The sequence below is a fragment of the Dipodomys spectabilis genome, unplaced genomic scaffold (assembly GCF_019054845.1).
Source record: "Dipodomys spectabilis isolate Male_0828 unplaced genomic scaffold, ASM1905484v1 ptg000089l, whole genome shotgun sequence".
Lineage (NCBI taxonomy): Eukaryota > Metazoa > Chordata > Mammalia > Rodentia > Heteromyidae > Dipodomys > Dipodomys spectabilis.
Genome location: NW_024870766.1, coordinates 6865015 through 6892839, shown reverse-complemented (window position 1 = coordinate 6892839; position 27825 = coordinate 6865015). Strand labels below are relative to the sequence as shown.

At 35.7% G+C, this 27825-nt stretch overlaps 1 protein-coding gene across 1 annotated transcript in view; it reads left to right on the top strand.

Moving 5' to 3' along the window:
- Adam22 (ADAM metallopeptidase domain 22) overlaps window positions 1-27825 on the top strand; it is a 184939-nt gene that overhangs the window by 18369 nt on the left and 138745 nt on the right. Inside the window, exon 3 of the mRNA XM_042684676.1 lies at window positions 8042-8118. Coding sequence (XP_042540610.1) covers window positions 8042-8118 — 77 coding nt within the window. The remainder of the gene's footprint in view (window positions 1-8041; window positions 8119-27825) is intronic.

Below are 27825 nucleotides of genomic sequence, written 5' to 3'. Positions count from 1 at the left end.
GTGAGATGGACTGGAGATGTGGCTCAAATAACTATCTAGCAAGTGCAAGGCCCTGAGTTCAAACCTCAGTGCCACCAAGAACAAACAAATCTAAAAAACTAAATAAAACAAAAAAATTCTAATCTTTTGCTCTTCTTCCATTCATTTTTAATGTTTATAGTATATTGAGAGTGTAATGTGTGGCAGACAATATGCCAAAACAACATGTAGAAATGTTTTTGGAAACATCAATTCTAACAATCTCAGAAGGCTACAAGTTGAACTCTGTCTCTCTCTCTCTCTTCCAGCTTTATTATGCCTCTTCCCTCCTTTTTTTGTTTAAAAAAACACTTTTTTTTAAAAATCTGGTTGAACTCAACAACAAAATGCAGGTAGGAAATTCTCAAAAGAACATAAATTTTGGTCTGGAAATGTGGCTTAGTGGTAGAGTGCCTGCCTAGCATGCATGAAGCCCTGGTTTCGATCCCTCAATACCATATACACAGAATAAACCAGAAGTGGCACTGTTGCTCAAGTGGTACAGTGCTAGTCTTGAGCAGAAAAAGCTCAGGAAGGGCCCAGGCTCTTATTTCAAGCCCCAGATTTAGCAAGCAAACAGACAAAAAGAACATAAATCCTTATTTGCAAGAATGTTTGGGAATTCAGTAAGAATTCATCACTTTTCAAAGTTAAACAGTTTTGTCAGGAATAGTTAAGGAAAGAAGCAGGAGCTATGTATGACTTACTGTGAGATATTTTCACATCAGTACTCTATTGCTTTTAAGATGAAGAGTCCATTTCTTAGTTTGGTTAGAATGATCATTTTTTTTTTTATCTGTAGCCACACCTCAGAACCACATTGATGACTCTTTGAAATGTATTATGCCTAGGATCTACTCCATACCAAATGAATCAGATCTTGGGGCCAAGATATTAGTGGTTTTTAAAAAATTCCTTCCAAGCAAGTTTAGTATGCAGCTACAATCAAAAACCACTGATTTGGAAGTTCTTTAATATCTGTAGTTCCAGCCTGATCTTCTATAGTAGATGACTCACATTGTGTCAGTAATCTAAGATTTATTTTAATTTCCTGCTTCTATGGAGATATCCCTTGCTTTTGTGCTTCTGTTGGTTGTTATGTGAGAGCAACAACCCATCCCTCTCTAATGCTACAGAGCTGCTATTGTATCTTGCATAAATATCTATTAAGGAAATATATGTATTTTGTTGAAATTATTTAGTAGTTTTCTTTCTTTCTTTCTTTCTTTCTTTTTTTTTTTTTAACCATCCTGGGTCTTGAACTTAGGGCCTCTGTGTTGTCTCTGAGTATTTTTTGTTCTAGGCTAGCACTCTACTACTAGAGCCACAACTGCACTTCTGGGTTTTTGCTGGTGAATTGGGGATTATTAAAATAAATCTCAGGGATTTTTCCTGCCTGGGCTAGCTTTGAATTGAAGTAATCTCAGCTTCCTGAGTAGCTAGGATTACAGGCATGAGCTACAGATACCTGCCTTACTTGTAGATTCCCTTTTAGACTTTGAATGTCCTGTGTAGTGACCAGGTCTAACTCATCTTTGTATCTCTAGAGTCTGGTGTGATCAGAACTCCATAAAGACTGCATAACCTGTAACCTATTTGCTATAATAAATTCACAAAGTACATATTACTATCTTTACTTTTTCAGAGACATCAAACAACATGCCCCAGTTTATTCCACTTTTAAATGGAAGACCCAGAATTCAAGCCCAGTGAGATCTTTAAAGTTCATTCTTTAAAGATTGCTTTTGTTTTGTTTCATTTTGTTTTAAATGACCTGCTTCCATGCACTGTTCTGGTTTTGGTAATAATCATGCAGATAGTTGGATTTAAAGAACAGTTTGGTGTACTGGGGAATCAATGATAAAGCACACAGGGTTCAATCACTGATACTGAAGGAAAAAAAGAAAATGCTTTAAAGGACCGTTTGGCTAAGGAAATGGGTTAATTAGATGTAATATATGACAGAGTGTACAAAAACAATGGATGTGATTGAGTTAGCCAGACAGAAAAGATATTTAACATACTCATAAACATATGGATAAAATCCATTAATATTTTTATATGTGTCATGCTAATTTATATATTAGGAAGACCCCTTGGACACAATCCATTCTTAACAAATGCTATTATAATACAGTTCTTCACAAGATTAGTCTTGGATTGTACACAGCTAACTCATTGCAGAAAACCAATCATACAACTATGATCATAACAATATCTAGAATGAGAACTAGTAATTTTAGCAGATCCAAATTCTTTTTTTTTTTTTTTTTTTTTGGGTCCGGTCATGGGGCCTGAACTCTGGGCCTGGGCGCTGTCCCTCAGCTCTTCAGTTCAAGGCTAGCGCTCTACCACTTGAGCCACAGTGCCACTTCCAGCTTTTTTCTTTTTTCTTATGTGGTGCTGAGGAATCGAACCCAGGGCCTCAGGCATGCAAAGCAAGCGCTCTACCACTGAACCACCTTCCCAGCCCCCCCAAATTCTTTTTAAAGCTCATTTGCTGAAAGTTTACTTAAGGCAATCATAGTCATAGTGATTTTATTTCCTGATGCAGAAATAAGGAATTATGCATATAAGTAATACTTGCTATACATACTTTTAAAAGTTAACTGAAGGTATTAAACATCTAGAAATGTTTGTATCCTCTTTCCTCTTTTCTTTTTTTTTTGCCTGTCCTGAGGCTTGAACTCAGGACTTGGGCGCTGTCCCTGAGCCTCTTTGTGCTCAAGGCTAGGGCTCTACCACTTGAGCTAGAGTGCCACTGATTATCATGGAGACTTTTCTGCCTGGGCTGGGCTTCAAGCCTCCATCGTCAAATCTCAGCCTCCTGAGTATCTAGGATTACAGGCGTGAGCCACTGATGTCCAGTATTTGTATTCTTTTAAACATTAAGTTGAAGCAACCAAATGGCATTCAAACTGCAAAGTATTTAGAAACAGAGCGGCTAAAGGTTCTGTTAAAACACTTAACACTTAAAAGAACATTTCTTTTTAATAATGTGAATTACTTTTAAAGTGTTCATTTTGTGTAATATCATTTGATTGGTAATATTTTCACTTTAGGTTGGATTTAATTGTGAACTCAACCTACCATTTCTCCTTGGTCAAAATTCTGATTGGACTATGAATGCTTTGGTATTACTTTTTTTTCCTTGCAAAAAAGAAAACAACTTTTCAATGAAGCAATCTTAAAAAGTTCAGTCATGTTTTCTTTCTGGAATAGGTAGGTGGCCCTGGATCACTGGCTCTGAGAGATAGGAAAAAAGGGCTCGTTGCCAGGGAGCTAAATGTATGAGGAACATGGTTTTACTAACTTCACATTTAAATTTCAGCTATTGCCATGAATAATAAACAAGTCTCAATCTGGGGATTGTATCAGGTTCTTTTGGTCCTAAGATTCTATGATTCATTTTTGAAATTAGAAATTAAAATTAACTTTATGTAATTATATTGATTTATTAGAAGCTTTTGCCATCTGGATAGCTATTTTATTTTATTTTACATTTTTTGCAGTTTTTCCCCCTTGAGTCTTTTGTTTCACAGCTTCTATAAATGTGAGCCATACTTTACCACAGCTTTGTCATTTTTTTCTTAAAAAATGATTTCCATTTATATTTTTAACTATAATTTTACTTTGTAAGATTGTAATTAAATTGGTGTTATAACAGGTTTTGTGTGTGTGTTTGTGTATGTGTGTGCATGTGTGTGTGTGTGAGATGTGGTAGCATTGACTTTTCTCATGAAAATAGAGTTCTAATGATTGTTTCTCATGTTTTGATGTTCCTTTTCATATCTTTAAAAAATGCAGTTTAGAAAGCCGGGCACCAGTGGCTCATGCCTGTAATCCTAGCTACTCAGGAAGCTGAGATCTGAGAATCATGCTTCAAAGCCAGCCCAGGCAGCAAAGTCCCTAAGACTCTTATCTCCAGTTACCTACCAGAAAACTGGAAGTGGCACTGTGGCTCAAGTGGTAGAGCACTTGCCTTGAGCTGAAGAGCTCAGGGACAGCACCCAGGCCCCATGACCGACAAGAAAAAAGAAAAAGGAAATGTAGTTTAGCACATTCTTATGGTTCTAAAGATGTTCCTTTTATTATAATTACTTACTGGACTGAGTAAACCCTGCAAGCACATCAAGCCACAGAATGAGAGTGAAGAGTGGAAATAAAATGTAAAGTCTTGCTGTGAGGCAAAATGCCTACATTGAAACCCACTTTGTGACCTGGGAGATGACTTTTATCCACACCTCAGTTTTTTTTTTAAATCAATAAAGATGCAATATCATATGAGCTCAAGAGAATTTTCTCAGTATTTTGTGATGCTCAGCTATTTAGTAGTTGTAAAGATTAAAAATTGGGTTGAGGAGATGACTTAGTGATGGAGTGTTTGCATAGCATTTGCCAGGTTCTGGGTTCAATTCCTAACACCCTGCAAAGAAGGATAAAAAACCTCCCCCCCCACACAAATTATTACTGCATAAAGTTCATTTTATAATATATATGTAACTCTAATTCTTTTTTCTCAAACATTTTCTTTCCATTTCAACTCTCTTTTTCCTTTAAAAGGTTGAATGTTAACTTCCTAAGAACCACCTTGACTCTCATTAATAGCATTGTGTAATAAGCTGAACTATTAATGTAGTAAGAATTCAGTATAATTGTATTGAATTTATTATTTCTCCAAGATAATCAAAAGAAGCACCATGTTTCTTCTCTTTGACCTATTTAAAAACTGGCCACATGGAGGTAGTACTTAATATTAGAAGATGGCACAGTCTAAAATGAAATCTTGATTATATTTATTTTAGTAATTGTTACTGCAAGGTTGATTGATTGGTGCCAGGGTTTGATAAAATTTGAGTGTGGAAAATTTTTCCATTTAAAAATTCTTACTTATATATAAGGCGACATGTTCATATATTGTGGGGACAGTGTGTATCTTGTAGAGCATCTTGTAGAGCCATTGTTCTGCCAAACACAGACCTTTTCTAGAAATTAATATTGTGCCCTAGATATCACTTCCTTGAAGAGATCTTCTAGGACCCAGAGACCCTCATTATTACTCTTGGTACTTGGTTATTCTCGACAGCAGAACTCTGTTTTTATTAAATCTGAGATCTGTGTATTTGTTTTTTAAGTTTTTTTAAGCATCTAATCATTCGCTTTCTGCCTCCCTCTGTTAGTTCTACTAGACTAGAAACAGTCCTTTCATCACCTTGTCACTAATACCCTAGTATTTCCCAGAACTTGATAGACTCTTAAAAGTTTGCTGAATGAGCCAATTGGTATACAGTCGCGGGAAGCCTGCCTTACATTAAGATTATATTAATATACACTTGTACCTATAGCTATTAATAATGCAAGCTTCTTTTGTTTTACTACAAGCTGTCAACATATTTTCTTTTTAAGCGTATGGGTCACTCTTTGAAAAATGATTGTTTTATAAAACAAGACCCAGATGTAAAGTGGAGCTTCAGGAAATAGAAAATATAACAATTAGACTAAATTCGCTTGTGGTAAGATGGCTGAAACTGGAGAACATTGCATTAAGTGAAATAGCCTGAGAGAGGCAGACAAATATTCTGTATTTCTCATATGTGGAAGCTACAAAAACATTGATCTTAAGGTTGAGGAGAACAGACTAATAATTACTGGAGGCTTGGGATGGGAAAAAGAGCTGGCTAGAAGAAGATTGTATATTGGTGTCAAAATATAGTTAAATAGGAGGGATAAGTTTAGCTCATAACAACCTGTAATAGATTTTAAGCAGAACTAGAAAGACAGGAACTCAAGGGCTCTAAAGCATTATGAAATGGTAAGAAAATGGACATGTTAATTATCTTGATTTGATCTGCACACATTTTTATAAATGTTTTGAAATATGTCATTATGCCCCATAAGTATGTATAATAATCACAATAATTAAAAAATAAAAAATAATTAGAATTAATGTAAATAGTAAACACCCTGCCAGAAAAAGAATGTTAGTATTACCCTGATCCAAATTGTAATTATATGATGCCAAGGCAAACATCATATGGTCTCTGCCCCAGTTATCACAGATTTACAATGCTAATTTTTCTATGTCAGAAGAGACTGCGATAAAAGCTGTAATAGTCTTATGTGCTTAGGAAGAATAGAGTCAGGAGAGGTTCATTTTAACTGAGACATCAATTCTGGTAAGTAGAGCTTTTCCTTGGCTGTTTCAAAAGAGAGCTTTAGCAAGTTGGGAGGCCCAAAGAGCTTTTAGACAGAAAGAGCATTATCTATTGATACTGCACTAACAGCAAGCCTGAAGGAAAGACTGCATTTCAATAAGCAGGTGATTTATAGCTGTTTCATGATTCATCTGTGCATCCAGGTGGTTGATATAACAACCCTCCAATGAACCAGTCAGGAAATACTGACTGAATATCTGATGCTGATCAGTACTAAATCCCTAGTAGGATCTTGACCTGTAGTAAGAAGAGGCTGGAAAAGCATAGGATGACTTCAAGGAAGAGAAGTGTCATGCGTTTATTTATGTCCCCTGAAAATTTGTGTGTTGAAGCTATGACTCCCAATGTGATTGTATTGGAAATAAGATCTTTAAAGATGGGATTAAGATGAAAGGAATCTGTGAGAATGGGATTCTTATTCCAATAGGATTGAAGTCTTTATAGAAGTAAGAAGTGACCAGGGGTAAGGCCATGTGAGGACATGGTGAGAAGACCACAATTTACAGGCACAACATACTTAAAGGCATACTTAAAATCCTGGTTGGGGCTTGAATTCAGGGCCTGGGCACTGTTCCTAAGCTTTTTTGCTCAAGGTTAACACTACCACTTGAGCCACAGCTCCAGTTCTGGCTTTTTTTTTTTAATTGTGAAAATACTGTACAGAAGTGTTAAAATTACATGGGCAAGATAATGAGTACATTTCTTATCAAGCATTGTAGTCTCCTCCTTTGTTTCCTCTTCCCATCCCTTCCCATCCTCCCCCTGCCCCCCCATAGTTCTGGCTTTTTGGTAGTTAATTGGAGACAAGAATCTCATGAACTTTCCTGCCCAGGCTGCTGTGAAGTGTGATCCTTAGATCTAAGCCTCCTGAGTAGCTAGAATTACAGAAGTGAATCACTGGCGCCCACCGTCCAAGACTTTAAAAGAACAGTCCTTTCTTGCCTAGAAGTTTTAGTATTGTAAATTAAGCTTTTCTCTTTACCTAATGCCATCCTTTCCTGCATGTGAAATCCCAGGGACAGTTGAGGTGCCCTTTATGCGTCACAGAAATCCTGTATGTCCTTTCCTGGAATATTCTAGTTCACAGGGAGCAGCAGCACTGGTCTAATGTTTGTTTTAGAAATTTGTTATGACAGAAACACATAGCCATTCCAGTAGTTCACAGTCCTACTGTTAGTATTGTGAGAGAGAAATGGAGCAGACAGTTTCATTGCCTGCTTTTCAGTTAGTTTATATGATCAGTTGATATATCAATGATAATTTCAATTTTAAAATTGTATCTTTTTTAGAGTCCCTTGTGTTTTTCTATGGGGCTTTATATGATGGCATGAGAAACTGCAATTATTTTTATCCAAGAAAATTTTGGTAGCATTCATAATAGATATACAGAGGTTCAAATATGAACTTGGAAAGTTGTAGACACATCTATGTGTCTACAAATTAGAACTGAAATGTTTGTAAGTATGTATTTGAGATAGGATGGAAAAATTATTTTAGAGTTTTACTCATCTTCTTTATAAATAGATCAAGTTCACCATATTATTTCACTTGAGCATATTTTCAATTTTGAATAAAGTTTATTTTTCTATATTCATTTAATATAAAATAAAGTTAATGAAGTAAAATCTTGGAAATGGAATGTTTAAAAAAACACAGAGTTTGCTTTAATTTCCTTTCTGTTATTGTCCATATCAAGTTGGCTTTCCCATTTGTGCTACTGTAAGCCTTTTCAAATAATTATAAGAAATATTAATCATCTGATTGCTATGGCTGAGCAGTGAAAAGCCTTTTCATTTTTGATGTTGCAGTTGACTCATGTTGATCGGGCAAGCTTCCAGGTTGATGCCTTTGGAACCTCATTCATTCTCGATGTTCTGCTAAACCAGTAAGTATTTGCTGAGTTATCCTCACTGTGCTTACACTGAATCCAACTTCTTGTCCTCCCATAAAGGTTTTACTTACTGTAATTTACTTTATCATTTTATACCTACCACATTTAAAACTATAAAGTCTGATGAACACAAGATATAAATTGCACAGCTCTAAATGAAAGGCATGAGTTTTTCTAACTTTTCCTGTGAATGACTTGTTACAAAAATATTTGTGTTTTGGTTAAACTAAGTTACATATTAGAAAATTACTGCATAAAGAAGTTTTACTGTGGTATATCATTCAGATTTAACCCCTCTATTACTCTTCCTGTCCCTCATCTCTCTTCTTGTTCAACTGATTTCAGTAGGTTTCTTTATGTCATCCTCACACAAATACAATACATTTTGATATTTTTTACACACCATTATTCTCTTTTTCCTTTACCCCTTCCTCCTTGACTCCTCAACCAGTCTTTTTTTTTTTTGTCAGTCGTGGGGCTTGAACTCTGGGGCTGGGTGCTGTCCCTCAACTCTTCAGCTCAAAGCTAGTGCCCTACCACTTGAGCCACAGCACCACGTCTGGTTTTCTGGTGGTTTATTGGAGATAAGAGTGTCATGGACTTTCCTGCCCAGGCTGGCTTTGAACTGTGAGTAGCTAGGATTACAGGTGTGAGCCACCAGAGCCCAGTTCAAGCAGTCTTATAATTATAATCATGTATTATATATATATCATATATATGGTCTCTATATGTGTTTATATGTGCACACATATAGTCTGTATATCCACATATGTATATATACATATGTAGAGACTATATATACATATCTATATACACACACATATATATATATACATATATATTATCTAGCTTCCACATATCGAAGAAAACATGTGACCTTTGCGTTTCTGAACCTGACTTATTTTGCTTGACATGATGACCTCCAGTTCCTTCTATTGTCTTGCAAATGGCATAATCCCATTCTTCCTTATGGCCAAATTATACCCCATTATGTACATATACTGTATTGTCTTTATCCATTCATCAACTAAAAGGCATTTAAACTAATTCTATGATTCTATAACTTGATGATTATGAATAATACTACTAGAACTTTGGTGTGCAAGTAACTATTGTGCCCTGACTTACATTACTTTGGCTATATTCCAAAGAGTGGTAGTCCAATTTTAATTTTTTTTTTTTTGGTTGGTTATGGGGCTTGAACGTGGGGCCTGGGTGCTGTCCTTCAGTAATTTTGCTCAAGGCTAGTGTTTTAGCACTGTGAACCACAACTCCACTTGCAGTTTTCTGGTGGTTAATTGGATATGAGTCTCATGGACTTTCCTGCCTGGGCTCCCAACCATGATCCTCAGATCTAAGGCTTTTGAGTAGCTACTACAGGCACGAGTGACCAACACCCAGCACCAATTTTTAATTTTTGCAACACTTCTAAACTGTTTTCCAGAGTGGTTGCACTAAAATATATGAATTCTTTTTTCCCCCCACATCCTTCCCAGCCTTTTTTTCCCCCTTGTTGGTCATGTGTATTCTGACTGATATGATGAAATCTTAGTGTTTAAATTTACATTTCCTTTATGACCAAGGATGCGAACAATTTTTACATATTTACTGGTACCTTTTTGTGTTTTTTTTTTTTTTTTGGTCGGTTGTGAGGTCTGAGCTCTGGGCCTGGGTGCTGTCCCTGAGTTCTTCAGCTCAAAGGTAGTGTTCTACCATTTGAGCCACAGCACTACTTCCGGCTTTTTCTGCTTATGTGGTGCTGAGGAATCTAACCCAGGGCCTCATACGTGCAAGGAAAGACAAGTACTCTACCTCTGAGCCACCTTCCCAGCCCTACTGGTACTTTTGTACTTCCTTTTTGACAATTGTCTGTTCATTTGCCTGTTTATTATGTTGTTCTTTTGGAGTTTGGTTTTTTGAGATTTTTATATAGTCTGGTTATTTTTTTCTTTGTGAGATGAATAGTCAAGCACAGATTGTCTCCTATTCTGTAAACCGCCTCTTCTTTCTAGTTGCTGTTCCTTTCTTTTTCCTTTTTGTGAAGAAACTTTTTAGTTTGATATACTGGCTCTTATTTGCTGAACTAGAATCCTATTCAGGAAATTGTTGTTTATATCTATAACTTTCCTATGTGTTTTTCTGGGTAATATTTGCAAAGATTTCAGGTCTTACATTAAAGTAAGACTGATTTCAGTACAGGGTATGACAGGGATTTTGTTTCAGTCTTCTGTAAAAAATATCCAGTTTTCCCAATAAAAATTATTGAAGAGATTTTCTTTTCTCTATTGTGTTTTTTTATATTTTTGTTGAAAACTGGCTGACTTTATATGGGCTTATTTCTGAGTCTTCTTCTTTCATTAGTCTACCTGTCTGTTTTTGTGCCAAAAACATACTGTTTTTGTTACTGTGAAATTGTAATTATTTCAAGTATTACTCATTTTTTCCAGGATTGCTGTGTTGATTTGGGGTCCTTGTGTTTTCAAATAATTCTGTCGAGAATGTCATTAGAAAATTGGATGGAGATTGCATTTAACATATACATTGGTTTTGACAAGATAGCTATTTTCATAATATTTTTTTTTGGTCCATGAGCATGAGAGGTCTTTTCATATTCCAGTGTTTTCTTTGATTTTTTTCAATATTTTATGATTTTCATTGACAAGTTTTCACCTTTGAACATAAGTTATTCTTAAGTTTTTTGTTTTTGTTTTTGGTAAGGCTATAGAAAATGGAATTCTTTTCATGATATCTTCTTATATCTCTCTATTGTTAAGACATAGAAATGTAACTAATTTTTCTATATTGACTTTTGTATCCTGTTACTTTAGTGGAAGTGTTTTTGAGATCTCAGAAGTTTTCAGTAGAGTTTTAAGGGTCTTTCAGGTATAGGATTATATAATCTGTAAATACGAATAATTTTTACTTCTTTTCCCCTAATTGCATTCCTCTAATTTCTTTCTCTTGTATTATTGTTCTGGCTAGGAGTTCCAGAATTATATTGAACAAGATTGTCTCTCTGAGGAGATATATATATATATATATATATATATATATATGCATATCTATATATATACACATATATAGAGAAATAGATGTAGATATATATCTTTATATCTATATATCTGTATATCTCTCTATATATTGTTCTTCCTGATTTATGTGTGTATATATGAGTGTTTACATATATACATATATTTATATAATATTCTTGATCTACTCATCCAATGTAGGGCATATGGGCTATTTCCACTACTTGGAGATATATCTATAGTTAATAGTGCAACAGTGGACGCGAGTGTTCAAGTGCCTATATTGTATTCTGAGCTTATTTTAGCCTGAGTTGTAATCATTTGGATAGGTGTGCAATAGCGATGGTTCAGAATTACTGAAGTCTAAAATCATAGTTATTTATTTTTTCTTTGTTATTGTCTAAATTTAATTTTTCTTCAGTCTTTTCCTCCATTCTTGGAAGTTTTTCTTCTGATTGATTTACTGAGGGTTTCACTTCCAACATTTCTGATTTTGTCCCCCCACAATTTCACTTTTCTTCATGAATTTCTTATCTATGTCTAGATCTTGAGTTGATTTCTTTACTTCACTTATCTGTTTGAACTCTCTTTGAGGTTCATTATCATGTTTAAAAATAGGGTTTTTAACATTTTTTAGCTGATATTTCCAGCCAAGTCAGTATTTTGATTTCAGTTATTGAGTAGTTACAAGATTTTGAAGAGGTGATTTCTCCTTGTGTGTCCAAATTGCTTCTATTTCTACATTGCTATTTCTGTATCTGTTGGATTTTCTCTTTTTACTTTCTCTCAGATGAGAAAAAACCCAAAACAGTATATAACAAGATCAACAATATAGTGACAAACCGGGTAGTTAAATATAGTAAGAAACCTCAACTACCTTCCCAATAAGTCTGTGGAAGAACAGAACTTGGACTCTTTAGGGATAAACTGTAACTTAATGATGGTGAAGTGCATAAGTATTAAAAATAAAGTACTCCAAGGAATGAGTTTGAGGATGGGAAGAAAAAATAGGAAGATACTAAGAGATAAAGTTAGAGGAAATAAGAGTGTAAGAGAAACTATTGAGACATACAAATAATTTGGAAAAGAAGGAAAAACAAAACAAATGAATAAAAACAAAAACAACAAAAATTTAACACTTCTTGTTGAGGAGAAGTATGGATTTGGGCTAGTCTGTGATGAAGTATCCAAGACATTTTCTTCCATTCTTTGGCCCTCCAAGATCTGTCTGTATCTTCCTAATGTGTTTGATCTTGATTTGTCTTGCCAGAAGACAGGTAGCTATTTTCTTTATTCTATAAAACTACAGTCTGATATAAAATTTTTCTGTTAGTTTTATGTGAAAGGTTTTTATTCCGTGGTTTCAATTTGTGTATTGTCTTTGTTGTTCTGTTGGTTTTATAGCAGGAAGATGAAACATTGAATATCCTCCTGAATGCTTTCTTTTATTACATGAAGCAATTCTAGGTCTATGGATGAATCAAGTACTTTTTTTAAGTGGGAGAAAATTGAATAAGTATGTAGCTGGATTTCAGTTTCAGAGTGGATCTAATAATACATATTTTTAGATTGGAATGGAAGGAAAAATATCATTACATAATATTCCTTCAGAATGTTCAGTAAACAAGATTATCTATAACCAGATTATACAAGAGTTCATTCACCCTTTGAGTTTTAAGTTCTACTGGAAAATAAAAAAATATGGAAAGGCTAAAAACAAAAAGCACATCCAGTTCCTATTTTGTCCAAGTTATGAAGAAAGAAATGGTGGGAAGCAATTTTCCTTCATGGGGTCATAGTTATGAAATTTTACTCTTCAGGACAGATATATTAATAAAGCTGAACATATGGCCTGGCTTGTCCAAATTCATCCTGAGGCTATAATTGGACCTTTCAGAGGGCAATAACAAATATTGTAGGTTATTGTGAAACATTCCTCAGAAAAAAAGGGCTCAAAAAAGATATTTAATCATATTATCTGAGCAGTTAAGGCCAAGTCTTTTTCTTGTAAATCTCTGCTTTTCTTCAAGAAGTGAATAATTAAACTGTCCAAAGTAGTGTGAGAGTATTGAAAAAAATTCCTACAGTAGTATTCCTTAATCCTCTTACACTAGGTGACCTGGGTGACCTGACAGCGCGCGCGCGCGCGCGCGCGCACACACACACACACACACACACACACACACACACACACACACACACACACACACACACACACACACACACCCCAAAAAAGAAAAAACATTTCATATGAACTAAAGCTAGTTGGCTTTAATGTAAAATATACAAGATAATGAGGAAAGAAAGACCTTATCTTTTATAATCTTTTTTTTTCTTTGAAGAAAAGATTCTGTTGTATGGTTCTCAGAGAATGGATGATCCAGTGCTAACATTTTGACTGTTTTACAGATTCTCACCCACTTACTTTCTTATTTCATTATAGCAAAATTCTTTTTCTCTTATTCTGTGATCTCTATAGCAGTCCACCACTTCCCCCTCCCCCATTTAACTATGGTTGGTGGGGATAAGAACTGAATTAGCAACTCAGACTTGATGGATGTCCCCCAATGGCACTGGCAGTGCAGAATGGGAGGCTTCTTGAGGATGAGGACTGGGGAGGGGGAGGAAAGGGAATAGAAACAAGGTCAGGAAAAGAATACTCAAAATTATGTTCAATTAGGCAAGTTCAAGCTTGTCATTTCGTTAGTCACCTCTTGTTTGCTTTCTACTGGAAGCTTTGTGTTTGCAGAAAAAGGAGGAATCACAATGGAAAAAGGATATGTATTAGTTCAATTGAAATTAAAAGCTAGCTCTCTGGAAGTCTCATTTACTTAGTGGCTATACTTTATTTATAGTTGGTTGATGAAAGTTATAGAAATAAGTGGTGAGAAGGGATTATTGTTAACTGATTTCATGTAATAATAATGAATAATATACTTTACTGTTATTAACTAATGCATAACTGTATATCTTGCTGTTCCCCTAATTTTTTTTTCCAGTCCTGGGCCTTGAACTCAGGGCCTGGGGACTGTCCTTGAACTTTTTTCTTTTTTGGCTCCATGCTAGCACTCTACCACTTGAGCCATGGCACCACTTCTGGCCTTTTCTGTTTATGTGATATTAAGGAATCGAACCCAGGGCTTCATGCATGCTAGCAAGCACTCTATCACTAAGCCACATTCCCAGCCCCCCTCTAACTTATTATATTGAATGTTTGCCCATATGTACACTAACATAAAATTATTGTGAAGACAAGTCTGTATTGAGTAGTTTGAGATCATATCATCATTCATATACATAGACATACATGAGTACCTATTTTGATACATACATATGTACATAAATACATATAAACATGTATTTATACATAAAGATATATTTGTAGGCACATATAAGCCTTTAAGTCCCTATTGAATGCTGAGTGGTCTTCTAGAACCCAAAGGCTCAAGAGAAATAGGAAATATGCACTACATTCTTACGAGGTTGCAATGTAGTCAGAGACAATGAAGGTATAAAATAGGGTAATTTTAGAGTGACAATGTCAAAATAATGTATCTGGTGTCGGATGAAGGTACTATTGACAGTTATTGTCAGGGACATGCCATTTCTTTTTTTTGGGTCCAGTCGTGGGGCCTGAACTCTGGGTCTGGGTGCTGTGCCTCAGCTCTTCAGCTCAAGGCTAGCGCTCTACCACTTGAGCCACAACGCCACTTCTGGCTTTTTTCTTTTTACTTATGTGGTGCTGAGGAATTGAACCCAGGGCCTCAGGCATGCAAGGCAAGTGCTCTACCACTGAGCCACCTTCCCAGCCTGGGACATGCCATTTCTAAGAAGTGACAATGTCAAAATAGTGGGTCTGGTGTAGGATGAAGGTACTATTGACAATTATTGTCAGGGACATGCCATTTCTAAGAAGATAGCATTTGAATGGAAAGAGCCTAGGCAAAGGGAAAATAGAAAGGGTCATGATGCTAAGGGCAGGAAAATGCTTAGCATGTTTGAGAGGCAGAAAGGTGGCTTAGGAGAATAGAACAAAGCAAGCCACAAAAATTATTAAATGAGGTTAAAAATGAAAAAGAAGCCAAAATATCTAAGGCCTTGTAGGTAATGGAAAGACTTTTGGATGATAGTCAAAGCAGAGGTTATTGATTTCTCTATACTTTGTTGCATTATTCACTCTTTTCCTTACTGACTTGTGATCATTTGTTCATTGGATTCAGTTTTGCTGTATTTTAATGTATTTTTTCAAAGCAATGTCTTCTGAAGATGTGTTCATTGATGATGGAGCCTGGTATTGTGCTATTTATTATTCTTTTAAATGTGTTTTAATAGTTGGTATGGAGAAATTGCTTGTTAATTTTTTGTTTTTTTTTAATCCTTTATAACAAATAAGTCAAAGAATAGCTATCACTCTGAAATAATATCAATATACCATATAATCTGCTTATAACTATGAATGAATTATATTGCAACAAGATACATATCTTATAATGTACTGAACTTGAAATATTGTCATTGAAATAAATTATAGGTACATATTCAGAAAAATGCCACTATGAAATTTGCAAATTCAAATACTAATCTTACTGGAATGGTTATTTAAAGTTAAATTTATAAAATATCTAGAAAACTGGAACCTGTGGACACTTTCATAATACTCACAAGAAACAATTTTTAGAAGGTTATTTATTAGGAGCTTTGAAACAATATGCTGTTAATGCTTTCCTTTGATAAAGTATGCCTAATCAAAAATTCAAATCATTTCAAATGATCACTGATACTATTCAGGCAAAAATTTCCTTGTGTTGACATTTTTACTGTTTTAAACAAAAGGTATAGGAAAAGAAACAACTGTACCTAAGAAGCATCTTCTCTGTTTTTATGAAAAGCGTATTGCAAATTGTGCCACAATAAACTGATTCTGTGTTCACCATCAGGCATGGTTCTTACATTAGTTGTTCTGTGATAGATTATCAAAGAGTATTTCCAAATCCAGTAGTCTTATCATCTCTCAAGATAATTTCTAAATGCAAAACCCTCCCTCCCTTCCTCCCTCCCTCCCTCCCTCCTTTCCTCCCTCCCTTCCTTTCTTCCTTCCTTCCTTCCTTCCTTCCTTCCTTCCTTCCTTCCTTCCTTCCTTCCTTCCTTCCTTCCTTCCTTCCTTCCTTCCTTCCTTCCTTCCTTCCTTCCTTCCTCTCTTCCTTCTTTCTTCTTTGTACTGGGATTGAATTCATGGTCTTGCACTTGCTCAACTGACACTGTACCACCTGAGCCATGCTTATAGCCTGGCTTTTTGCCAGTTATTCTGGAAATGAAATCTCCAGAACTTTCTTTTTCTTTGTAAGGGCACAAGCTGGCTTCTAACTGCAAACCTTTGGATCTCAGCCTCTGGAGTAGATAGAAGCCACTGGCTTCTTGGAACTTAGTTCTTAAGTTGACATCTGGGTTCTCTCACATTGTTCTTTACCCTATTCTATGAACAACCTCTTACCATTGAAAACTTTTCTTAGATATTTTTACCTTTTCTAAAATGAAATCAGAATAATTTTTTCACCCCCTTCATTATAAGTATTTAACTGTTAGTAAACTTATTTGTAATTTGGACAAAATAGGCATTTTATATTACATTTAATACACCATTTATTTAATACTCCATTGTGTATCAAGAATAAGCACTATTGAATATCTTTCAGTGTTTTCATCATCAGAAAGTAGAGAAAATCGTTTTGGTCAAGGGGCCCTTCCACACATCAGTGAGGAGCCCTGCAGAAAGAACCCTATGAACAGGAAAAGGAGAAGCAGAACAGAAAAATCCATAAGACTCCATCCTCAAAATAACCAACAAAAAGGTGGAAGTGTGGTTCAAGTGGTAGAACAGCAGCCAAGCAAACTCAAGTTCAAACTCCAGAAGTTTTTTTATCAACGTGATATTTGTACATATTGATGGCGTACAGCATACACATTTGACATATTTATAGAATTGATTGGAATGGATTTAAGAGAGAATGAAAGCTGCCTGCAGTGGTACATACTTACAATCATAGTGATCATGAGGGAGGCAGTGGCAGGAGGATTCTAAGTTCAAGGCCAGGCTGTCGTATATAGTGACATAGTAATTTCCAGGTAGCCTGGGTTACCCAGTGAGACTTGTCTCAACATAAACAAATCTTTCAATAAAATGTAGTATTTTTGTTTGAATGGTCAGGTACAACAAGACATTTTTAAAATTTATTTTCCTAGGAATAGCTTTGTTGCTACTGTGGATGAGATATTTTTCTATTATACTTTAATAATTACTTGCGGGTGTTATATAGGACCTTATTGAATGCTCAATATTGAAGTAGCTGAATTAGACTAATGACTTTTTATTTTTTCTCTTGAATTTGACATAGTAGTCTGAATCACAAATCATGAGAATCCATTTTTCTTTTCAAGATCAGACTTTTTTTTTTTTTTTACTGTTTCTACCTTACTGCTTTTTCTAATGATATCTCACTAATTAAAAATTATTCATGACTTCAGAATAAACTTTGCTATGTGGGAGAATTCATTGTTATGTACAATATGTTGCTAGCCTCTCTGTGACTATAAACAAGCATTAAAGTTCCTGTTTTTGCCTAAATAATTAGGGCACACACTCTGCTGCCCTTCCTGCTTTAAAATACATTCACCTCAGCTGGGCATACTTATACATGCCTTTATTCCAGCATTAGGAAGATCACTGGAGCCAGAAATTCTAGATTAGCCTGGGAAATATAGAGGGGGTCTATTCTATGTAAAAACAAAACAAAATAGTCATCCTCAAGTAGTTTCTTGAACTATTTCTGAGATTTTGTTTCTATTCTGTGGAGGATTAGTGTCACCACTTGGAGAGAAGATGTGTCCTCTGCTCAGAACCAGGACAAGAAAAATACAAGCCTTTTCTTTCCTTTATCCAAGGTACTTTTCATCATATCTCATGGGAAAAGCAATGGGACATTCATTCTGAGAAAATGAAAGTAGACCTCTATTCTCAAAGTTATATTCTGACTTTCCAAAGCATGGCTTTTTCAACTAACATTAACGCATGTGGAAGTCCTTCATACTTGACCACCAATTCATTTCCTTACCTGGTCTTTCTTTGAGCATAAAATGGAGAATGGATCAGATCACACAGTTTGATGCTAAGGCTCTGGCTCCCAATTTTGTGAGCTAACACTTCAATAAGATGTTTTTCAGGAATAGTGTTAGCTGACAAATAATGGACTTGTAGGGGCACTGTTATGTAATTAACACTTTAACACAAGTACAATTGCTTTTCTCTGCTAGTTCAAGTTTTCCCAAAGGATTGGAGAATTCTGAGGTTTACTAAATCTGTTTTAGAATAATTTAACTGATTGCATTTTAAAGCAGTTTTTACATTAAAAATTTTAAGACAGTCTCTCCAGGTAAACTACTAGTAACTACTGAAGTAAACTTGATACTATATTATATAAAAGTTTTGAGCCGAGCATCGGAGGCTCACACCTGTAATCCTAGCTACTTAGGAGCCTGAGATCTGAGGATAATAGTCAAAGCCAGCCTGGGCAGGAAGGTCCAGGAGACTCTTATTTCCAGTTAATCACCAGAAAACCAGAGGTGGCACTGTGTCTCAAGTGGTAGAACACTTGTCTTGAGCTCTAGGCCTAGAGCTCAAGCCCTACGATCACCCCCCCCCCCAAAAAAAAAGTTTTGTATCTACAATCTCAAATGAGGTTGGTAATAATCCTTTTTCACATCAAAGGTTAAAATGATACGTGCAATAAATTTTTGCTTATAGAAAATTTACTTGAACATTACTTTCAGTAGTATAGAAATTATATATAATTATAGAAGTATGTACTCCATTTAGTTATATGATAAATATGAGCTCTTAATGAATCAACATTCTGCTTAACAGTGAATGTTGTAGAATCACAGTTCCTGCAAATACATCCACCGACTCAGAAAAAAAAGGGCAAAGGAATCTTTATTAGCTGTGTGGCGACTAGACCCCACTCATTGGGTAGTGGAGCATACCAGCCAGGCTCTCTCACAGTGTGGCTTATAAAGGAAAGAGGCCATGCACAGGTGGTGGTATACAGAAAGAGACACACGCAGGTGGCCTGTGTACGTGACAAATAACAATTTCCAATAAATAAAGCAATTAGTCAGAAACAAAGACCACATTCTGGATTTTCCCTTTTTTAGGTGTTTAACTGATGTTTACCAAAACATGCTGCAATCTTCCTGTTTATAAAAGTACATCCTATTTACCAAAAACCCATTTCATACATCTCAAGCTTTCTATTTGCCAAAACACCTTCCACACTTTTCTATTTACCAATTCTAAATTAACAAATGACCTTCAGGGTTTCCTGGCTTTTCCTGATCTGGGCTTTTCCCGAGTTCTGCTGTTATTTACCACATTTCAGTAACCTGATGTTTAACTTGTTTATTGTTTCATTCTTTACTTTGGGTCTTTACCTCTGGAATTTCCCTTTAATAATTGACCTGGAGTTTTTCTCTACAAAGAGTTCTGCCTTAAATGCTTGCCCTATTTTTAACAATCTTATTTCACATTTTACTTATTAGAAACACTTCTATTATCAAATAAAATAAAAATGCTGTTATCACCATGTATACTTTATGTATATGTCTTAATATATTTTAAATTAAAGTATTTTATATGCACATATTTTAAATGTTTAGCTATCTTTGCATATTGTGAATAGATTTGGAAGCATTTTATTTTATTCATTTTTGTATTTTATTAATGGTGTTCAGGACAGTGCACTTGCCATGCAGGTACTCTACCATTGAAGCCATACCCTTTGCCTTTTTTGCTTTATTTATGTTTGGGATTAGGTCTTCCATTTTTGCTTAAGGTCGCCTGGACTAATTGGTAGTCCGTGGTCTGGCTTCTTTCAGCTGCCATGGTTTTGAAGTTCGTTTATGATGTATCTAACATGTGTCAGTAGTTCATTCCTTTATATCACTGAATTTCATTATATGGATATATCACCTTGGATCTGTACATTCACCTGGTCATGGGCATTTAAATATTTAAATCATGTTGGCTATCATATATAATATTTCTTTGAACATTAACATTCAAGTTTTTGTGTGGATCTAAGTTTTCATTTCTCTTGGGGTGAGACTTAGAAGTGGGTCATATGGTAGTTTTCTGTATAGTTGTTTGAGAAGTGTTATTCAATGTAGATTTTAATATTTAATGGTATGATAGAACTATTTTTGTTATGTATATGCTATTGTGTCAAATATAAATAGCTATTAAGGCTTCAGGTTTTTAGTTTTGTGTCATTGCTAATCTAGAAAGAGTTTTATATGCCTCAGGGCTATGATCTTTTGTTGTATGACTTATAATGAAACTCTTGTGTAAGATTTTACTATTGGCAGAATATTCTAAAACTTCTTCAGATCTTACATTTCTTTCCCTCCATATTTTATTAGTATTTATTAATTATGCAAAGTTTTGGTTTTTTTTTGCTAGTACCAGGGTTTGAACTCAGGACTTCCACTTATGGCTCAATTGGTCCTCTACCACTCGAGCTACTCCTCCAGCTCTCCCTTCCCTTTTCTTATCTCCCCTTTCCTCAATATCCTTTCTATCTTTCTCACTTTTTTTTTTTTTTTTTACTGGTCCGGGCCTTGAACTCAGGTGTCTGGGCACTGTCCCTGAGTTTCTTTGTGCTCAAGGCTAGCACTCTACCACTTCAGCCACAGCACCACTTCTGGCATTTTCTGAGTAGTTTATTGTAGGTAAGAGTCTCCCGGACTTTTCTACTAAGGCTGGCTTTTACCACAGTCCTCAGATCTCAGCCTCCTGAGTATCTAGGATTACAGGTATGAGCCACCAGTATCCATCTCTCACATTTTTTACAAACAGGTTTCATTATGTCCTTTTCACATATACATATAATAAGCTTCGTATTCTTCCCCTATCTTCTCTTTTCCCTACCGCTCACCTCCAACTGGTTTTCCCTCAGAAAATTTATGTCGATTTTATTTATTTATTTACCTACTTGTTTATGTAGTGCTGGTCTTGGGCTTGAACTCAAGGATTGGGTGCTGTCCTTGTACTTTATTGTTTAAGGCTAGTACTGTACTACTTAAGTCACAGCTCTGCATCTGGATTTTTGCTGGTTAATTGGAGATAAGAGTCTTAGAGACTTTCCTGCTCTGGCTGTTTTTGAACCATGATCCTCTGATCTCAGCCTCCTGAGTAGTTAGGATTACAGGAATGGCACCTAGCTTGTCCATTTTGTTTTATCTCGTAGATCTTAGCTAAAACTTCTTTTCTTTTCTTTTTCTTTTTTTCTTATGGGGCTTGAACTCAGCTAGTGTTCTACCACTACTTTGAGCCACAATAGCACTTCTGGTTTTCTGATGGTTAAATAGAGATAAGAGTGTCTTGGACTTTCCTGCCTGGGTTGGCTTTGAACATTGATCTTCACAGATCTCAGCCTCTTGAGTAGCTGGGATTACAGGTATGAGCCATCGGCACCTAGCTTAAAAAATATTTCTTTACTTGTTTACTGTAAGCTGAAAACTGGTACTTTTAACCTGAAGTTTAGCCATAAGGTCCTCTCCTAGGCACAAAAGTTGCCTTGGTTGTTACCTGGACATCTATCACCTTTTCTGTAATCCCAGAGCAAAGAAAACTGAGGTTAGAATGTACTAGCTAGTCCATTAGATGTACCTGGCAAAGAGCCAGAAAGTGATCCAAAAACAAAAGCAATATTAAAGCTAGGATGTGGGAAATTATTTCAGAAGGAGTTTCTGGAAGGGATCCTAGAGTCATCAGGATTCCAGAGGTTGGAGAGCTTTGTATAAAGTTGAGAAGGCAGGGTTCATGTGTGGAGAGGATAATATACAAAGCTCAAGTCAGTCCTTTCATAAGGATAAATCGAGCTAAGCAAAGTAGAATCAAGTTTATGTATATATTCATATTACTGCTATATTTAAATTTCCTTCTTTGTTTTTTTTAAAATACAGCCTTTGGACTGAGGATGAAGCTGCATGCCTATAATCCCAGTGGAGTCTGCAGCAGGAAGATGAGAGCTAGAGGTCACAGAGCAAGACTCTGTTGTTAAAATAAAGCAGAACAAAATAAACATAAATCCCAAGATAATTCTAAGGAGAATGCGTATAATGCTTATATTATCCAGATAGAGACCATTAGGAGAGCTTCCCATAATCTTACTGTCTACTCTCTCTATCTTTCCATTTGAATTAATGGAAAGCCATTAATACAAGCACTGGCTGTATTGACTACTTAATGAAAAGCCTATTTCGACTTGTGTTTGAATCACAAAATAATTATAGCTTTCCATAGCTAGATCTACTGTCACTGATGATTGGATTTATTTGTTTTATGAAATAGTTTTCCTATAGAATATTTTAATATTGCTTCCAGATAAAAGTAAAAAAGGAAAATCTGATTCAAATGGCAATCTGAATCAACCTGGAAGTTGGGAAACCCCAGTCTCTCCAGGTGTGCTGCTTTGCCATTACCATGTCCAGAAAAGACAAAAAGCCCATCTCTTCTTCTATTTTAGTATAGGAATCAAAACGTTTTGCTGAGAACTTTTGAAATATTTTGGGGCTGACTTGTGTTGGCCCTCCTCCTAATCTTTAGCAAAGGAAGAGTTTTCTCTCTTGAGTAGCTGCTACTCATTAAGATAATTCTGAAGCTTAAGGTATTCATTCCCCTTCCCTCAACGAATATAGGAAATGAGAGATCTCTGACCAATTAGTTTCTGCCAGCTGTCTAATAAGAGTTGCACAACTATGGAATATAGTGTAGATATTGGAGACAGCAAGGTCCAACAAAGATAATTTTGGATAAAGTGACTTGAAAGAATAAATGGACTGGGGTGCCACTATAATATCACCATGGAGTTCATTCCATAGCCTTGTTGAAATAAGAGCTCTTTTAAGTACTAACTATACAACAATTTGTGTGTTTATTAAAAACAATGAGCCAAGTGACTGTAAACTGGTGATTCTCATTGGATTTAACTCATTTTAATTATCTTGTTATTCATATCCACAGAGATTCTGTAATGACTTACTTTCTTTTCTTTCTTTCTTTTTTCTTTTTGGTGATATTGGGGCTTCAATTTAGGATCTCTTGCTTTATATGCCAGTGTTCTACCACTGCCACACTTCCAGCCCTATGTTTTTCCATTCTGCTACAACTAGCTATTGTGAGCAAGCTGTGTCAGAAACATAGGCAAACATGTTTTGACTTTCTGCAATGTCTGACTTGATTGAGTAACAGTAAATTCACAAGTGATGTCAATTCTGTTGGCTTTGATTTAGTAAATACTACTGATTTCATTTGGTATTCGTGGCCATTGGCAATTCAAATCTAACTATTAGTATTAACTCTCTGGTCACACATTACATATGGATGGATGGATGGATAGATAGATAAGAAAGTGGCTAAAAGAATTAAAGTTGTGTAGGACTCCAAAGCAAAAAAAAAATGGACTGAAGGTAGAGTTAGTTCCATTCTGACAGGTTCTAGATTGGCTGCATTAGGCAGTGAACAGAGTTGGGAGTTCCTGTCTATAATCCTGTGATTTATGACACATCACTGAATGGTCTTAACCATTTGTGTTAGGCCTGTCTCCTGTCATAGTGAGGCAGTTGCATCGTTCATTGGTTTGGTTTGCTCGATAAGCTCTGGGCCTGTTTTACTTTTTTCTTTTTCTTTTTAATTTTATTTTTGTGTAACGATGCTGTACAGAGGGGTTACAGTTATATCAGTAAGGTGATGAGTACATTTTTTTGTCCAGCATTTTTACCCCCTCCTTGCTTGTTTTTCTAGTATCCCGTCCCTCCCCTACCTCCTCCACTCCCCAACCCAAAGTTGTAAAGTTCATTTCCAACATTGTGCCTTGTGAGTATCATTGTTGCAATGGGTCATCCTGTGTCCTTGTTTCAGCATTTTTTATCCCCCTTCCCCTCCCCAAGTTAGATAAATGTATATACAAGATGCAAGGTACCAAAATCAAATATAGTGACAACAGCAATATACCATAGGAGGAAGAAAATACAAAAGAAACAAAAAAAATCACATAGTACATTAAAAACAATAACATCAAAGAGAAACCCCTTGTGTCCATATCTTTGGGTTCATTTTGCTTAGCATCATCTTATATAGTCATGTGTACAAAGCTTTTGAGCTTTTCTGCTCATCTGATAAGATTATCTTAGATATATACTAATTATTGCAAATAAGTGAAACTATGGGACTTATATTTCTTTGAGTCTGGCTTACTTCACTTAATATGATTTTTCCAAGTTTTCCCATTTCCTACCAAATAGGGTGGTGTCCTTCTTTCTGATGGAGGCATAGAATTCCACTATATATATATATATCACATTTTCTTGATCTGTCTACTGAGGGCCATCTGGGTTGGTTCCATATCTTAGCTATGGTGAATAATGCTGTGATAAACCTACTTGTGCTGGTAGCTTTAGTATAGCCTTGTTTGCAATCATTTGGGTAAATGCCCAGAAGTGGGATTGCAGGGTCATAGAGGAGCTCTATGTGTACTGTTTTTCTGATATAGTTTTGGTATGTCCATGTGTCTATTTCTTCTTGATAACTATAAATTAATAGATGGTAAACTTTTACTTGAGTTCATATGTTATTTGTCAGTCTGTGTATCAGTGGCTCATGCTAGATAGAGGGTGGTTACTTACTTGCACATAAGATGTACAGTCATTTTGCCTCAACATTTGCTCTCAAAATGGAGCAAACTGCTGTTTTCTAAAATGAGTCACTCAGGAGAAGGTTCATCCTGAAAGCCTTTGTGCTGTACAATATGGAGTAACATAGAGCAGGACATAGCTTGATCTCCGCAACAGCTAAATAATCAGTTTAGAAGTATTCAAGATAGGGCTTACTGTAAAATGTACCCCCTTGGTTTCCTGATCTGGGTACTACCTGAGCCAATAACTTTCCTCTGTGGGAGAGCCTGTGCCTCAGGCCATTCTACTAGACTTCACTTGGCCTCTTCTCTCACTGTGACCATCACGTTCATGTTTCCATCACTGTGACCATCCTGTGCATGCTGTCCTGCCTCTGGTAATGGCTGCCCAGGCATATCAGGTCTGTTTTCTGTTTTCTTGCCACCTTGATCTATGATGTTACACGGGATGGTTCTAAACCCTAGAGATATTTTAGAGATATTTTTGACTACTTGTGGTAACTCAAAGGATTAACTTTTAATGGAAGTACTCAGAAGAGATAGGAGGTCAGAACAGGATTTTTATAACTCTTAAACTTCACTGTAAAAAAAAAGCAGACATATGCAGAACTATTCAAAATATTATTTGAACCCAGGAACTCATTGACACCAGATAACCGACCCAAGTGATAATCCTGAAGAGAAAGAAAAGAGTGAAATAGTTAATTAATAATTAATGAGATTATTAATAATGTTAACTGTGCAAGTTTCTGAATTTTAATATAAAGCTCTTACTAAAAAAAAACTTATGTATTTTTAACAAAAAATATTTTGTTGGACTGGGGGTGTGGCTCAGTGCTTGCCTAGCAGGTACAATGCTCTGGGCTCCCTACCCAGTACCATTAAAATTATTATTTTTGTTTTTGCAAAGTTTTTATTGTGATTAAGTGATTACATAATTTCACAAAATTTAAAGTATTGTGGGATAGTAATGCTTAGTTAAATTCACAAACACATTCTAACTTTCATGGGACAAATTGTCGTTATCATGGTCAATAAAGTTTATGAGTTCTATGGGCTTTGACAATACAGTATTTCTTCCACATTCCTTTCCTTTTGCATAGTGTCAGCTGTTCCCTCTTTCCCACTCATTCCCTCCCTCCCATTGCTGCCATTAAGTTGCTTGGTTAGTTTTGATCAATGTCCAGTGTGGCTGATGGGTCCCACTGTTGTATGTTTTTACCTTATTCCCTCTAGTTCTGTGTCCTCCTCCTAGTTTCCCTCCCATGTGCACATATGTACCCTATGTGTGATCAGCAGCATGGGGTTATTTAGTAGTGACTTGACCAGATTTCATAATTGTGAAAATGATAGTTGGTCATCCATAAGCCAACACTTTTGGTGGCGATCTGGTATCTTTCCCCCACTATTTTCTGCCTCTCTGGTGCTAATTTGCAAGTGAGTCTAACTTTTCAACTGTTCTTTTTGTAACTCTGGTTCCTCTACTAAAGCTTGTAACTCAGATTCTAGCATACAGAAAGACCAAGCTTAAGAAATCACAGGAAGTTCTAGTTCTTACTTTGCTATGCATCTTGCCTTTTTAAGTGCACAATCACATAAAGTTCCAGAACTTTATCACATGAATAGATATTTTTCAAATCCAACTGGTGAAATGGCTGTGAAACAGCTCTTCTAGCAATTTTTAGAGGCATTTTCCTTAACTTATAACACATGTCTATGGATATGAATCCCAGAATTTGAGAGAAATAACAGATGTTGATCCAGCTTACCCTCTGTAGAAATAATCTTGAGAATGAGAAAGCTAGGATGAAGCATTTTCTCCCCTTTTCATGTTGTTGATTACAAGGAGGCATTGTCTAGGTCTCTGTCTCTGTCTCTCTTTCTCTCTACTATTTTTGATATTAGTTGTACAAAAAGCATTTCAGTTTGACATGTCTATGTATGCATATAAGGTACCTTGATCTGAATTACTCCCTCCATCACTTTTTCTCATCTCCTGCCCCTTCTTCCCAAACAAACTCAACAAGCTTTATTGTTCCATTTTTACATGTGTACGTGAAGGTCTCAGTTTCTGACATGCAAAAGAACTATTCTCATGAGCCATAAACTACCTGTAAACCTATCCTCCAAAGACATTAACTTTTGGGATAATTGTCTAGTCAAAGTCAGTTTTTATTGTATCATCTTCATTAACAATTTCCCTAGTCCACATTTTACAGTTGTCTGTGGAATTTTAGTAACAACTGAGCCTCAGCTAGCTAGTGCAGTGGTTTCTAAGTGTACTCCCTGGACCAGAAGTATCAGTTTCGTAAAGTGTTAGAAATGTACATTCAGGGTCCTCACCCAAACATACTGAATCATTGGTAGCCAGGACCTAGTAAATACATTCAAACGCCTACAGGGTGGCTGATTTATAGCTGATAGCCACTGATCTGGTGATTATTTTTCCAACTAACCTTCATAGTTTCTCTTCACTGTCTTGATGACAAGGAGCTATACCTAACATTTCCCTTACATATTCCTGCAGGAGCAGTTGGTTGTTGCTGTTGTTTATGTACCTAAAAATTGTTTTTTGTTAGCTATTCCTAGTAGTAAATCCCTTCAATTTCATCTACTTAGGAGATAGAGGCAGGAGGACCATGATGTCAACACAGGCAAAGCTAATGAGAACATATCTCAAAAAATAAAAAAAAAAATTAATTTTTAATTTCAAAAACCTTATTAGTGCTTAATATACATGAGTACATGTGTATGTATGTATATGTGTATATGCATGCATATAGAGAAATGTATACATTTATTTGTATTATTTGAGTTGTTAAAGGTTTCCACTTAAACTAACATACATTTGTCATCTCACAGTCTCCTTGGGTCAGAAATCTGGGTATAGCTTAGCTTGTCTGCATCCTCTGTTTACAGTCTCACAG